General features: G+C 45.8%; 1 protein-coding gene across 1 annotated transcript in view; it reads right to left on the bottom strand.

Annotated features, from left to right (window-relative positions):
• cep164 (centrosomal protein 164) overlaps positions 1-1,870 on the bottom strand; it is a gene marked incomplete at its 5' end in the record, with an annotated part of 8,313 nt that overhangs the window by 1,181 nt on the left and 5,262 nt on the right. Inside the window, 3 exons of the mRNA XM_016515287.1 lie at positions 158-280; positions 908-982; positions 1,102-1,285. Of these exons, the coding sequence (XP_016370773.1) occupies positions 158-280; positions 908-982; positions 1,102-1,285 (382 nt within the window). The remainder of the gene's footprint in view (positions 1-157; positions 281-907; positions 983-1,101; positions 1,286-1,870) is intronic.

Raw genomic sequence — 1,870 nt, 5'->3', positions numbered from 1 at the left:
TAGTCTGCTGCAGTGTGTGTGTGTGTGTGTGTGTGTGTGTGTGTGTGACTGTGTGTGTGTGTGTGCGTGTAACTGTGTGTGTTTGACTGTGTGTGTGTGTGTGTTGTACCTGCTCCAGATGTGTGTGTGTGTGTGTGTGTGTGTGTGTGTGTTGTACCTGCTCCAGGTGTGTCTCTCTCAGGTTCTGTAGCTCCTGTTGATGTTCCTCCTTCAGTTGTTCTAGTTTCCTCCTGTGATCTCTCTCAACCTCCTCCCGGACTTCCTGCAGCACATCTGTGAGCTAAACACACACACCAACACACTCCAGTCAGAGCTGCACAATATCAGGAATAAAATCCCAACACGGCTTCATGCAATTATGAACTGGCAAAGGCTGTGATTTAATTCAATCACTGTCAGCGCTGTGTGTTTCAGAGTGAAGCGTGTCTCTGTTCATTTATACGTCAGCAGCTCATGATCTGCTGGTGTTCAGCGTCTCAGAGCAACTCGATTCAGTTACTGATCCACATGAGCTCCATCTGCATCTGCTCGGAGTTTGAGTCGCTTTAACATTCGTTTGGAAACGCAACACGTCAACCTTCTTCACAAATGTGTAATTAGAAGCGTTTATCAACAATAGAGCAGCTTTAAGGCTCTGTGAGGTTTTCCATCAGAATAAAAGTTGGCTGGCTTAGCATTTAAAAATGAAGAAATTAAGATTATAAATAGTATAATTTTACAGTTTTACTGTAAAACAAAATAACCTAACCCCTAAATGAGTAAATTATTATTTTTCTTAAATACTTATTTTTTATTTTTCAGTGAAATATTGCAATAGTAATTTCTTATTTTGTTTAATATCTTTATTTATTGGTAATAGTAATAATAATAATAATAATGTGCGTGTGTGTGTGCGTGCGTGTTGTACCTCTCTCTGGTACTCTGCTAAAGGCTGCTCTGGTCGTGTGCTCCTCAAATCCTTCTGTGTGTCCCTCAGTTTAGCCTGACAAACACAACAGTGTTAAACACACACGCACACACTTATATACACACTTACTGCTCTCTCTCTCTCTCTCTCACACACACACACACACACACACACACACACTCTCAAACACACACCTGTAGTCTGATGGAGGTCAGCTGCTCCTCCTTCTTCTCTTGTAGCCGCCCCCTCTCAGCCCGGAGCTCCTCCTCTGACACCTCCCTCAGTCGCTCGAGGTCCCGCCTCCTCCGAGTCTCCGCCCACTCCCGCTCCGCCTCCAGCTCTGAGCACAGCTCCTGCAGCTTCACCTCATTCTCAAGCCTGAACACACACAAGGGACGAATGTGTGTGTGTGTGTGAACGCACCGATGGTGAGACAGTGTGTGTGTGTGTGTGTGTGTGAATGCACCGATGGTGATACAATGTGTGGGTGTGTGTGTGTGTGTGTGAGAGAATGCACCGATGGTGATACAGTGTGTGTGTGTGTGAATGCACCGATGGTGATACAATGTGTGGGTGTGTGTGTGTGTGTGTGAGAGAATGCACCGATGGTGATACAGTGTGTGTGTGTGTGAATGCACCGATGGTGATACAATGTGTGGGTGTGTGTGTGTGTGTGTGAGAGAATGCACCGATGGTGATACAGTGTGTGTGTGTGTGAATGCACCGATGGTGATACAATGTGTGTGTGTGTGTGTGTGTGTGTGTGTGTGTGTGTGAATGCACAGATGGTGATACAGTGTGTGTGTGTGTGTGTGAGAATGCACCGATGGTGATACAGTGTGTGTGTGTGTGTGAGTGAGAATGCACCGATGGTGATACAGTGTGTGTGTGTTTGTGTGTGTGTGTGAATGCACCGATGGTGATACAGTGTGTGTGTGTGTGTGTGTGTGTGTGTGTGTGAGA

This window comes from Sinocyclocheilus rhinocerous, unplaced genomic scaffold (assembly GCF_001515625.1).
Source record: "Sinocyclocheilus rhinocerous isolate Xijiao unplaced genomic scaffold, SAMN03320098_v1.1 scaffold867, whole genome shotgun sequence".
Classification (NCBI taxonomy): Eukaryota; Metazoa; Chordata; class Actinopteri; order Cypriniformes; family Cyprinidae; genus Sinocyclocheilus; species Sinocyclocheilus rhinocerous.
This window is presented reverse-complemented; position numbering and strand designations above follow the sequence as displayed.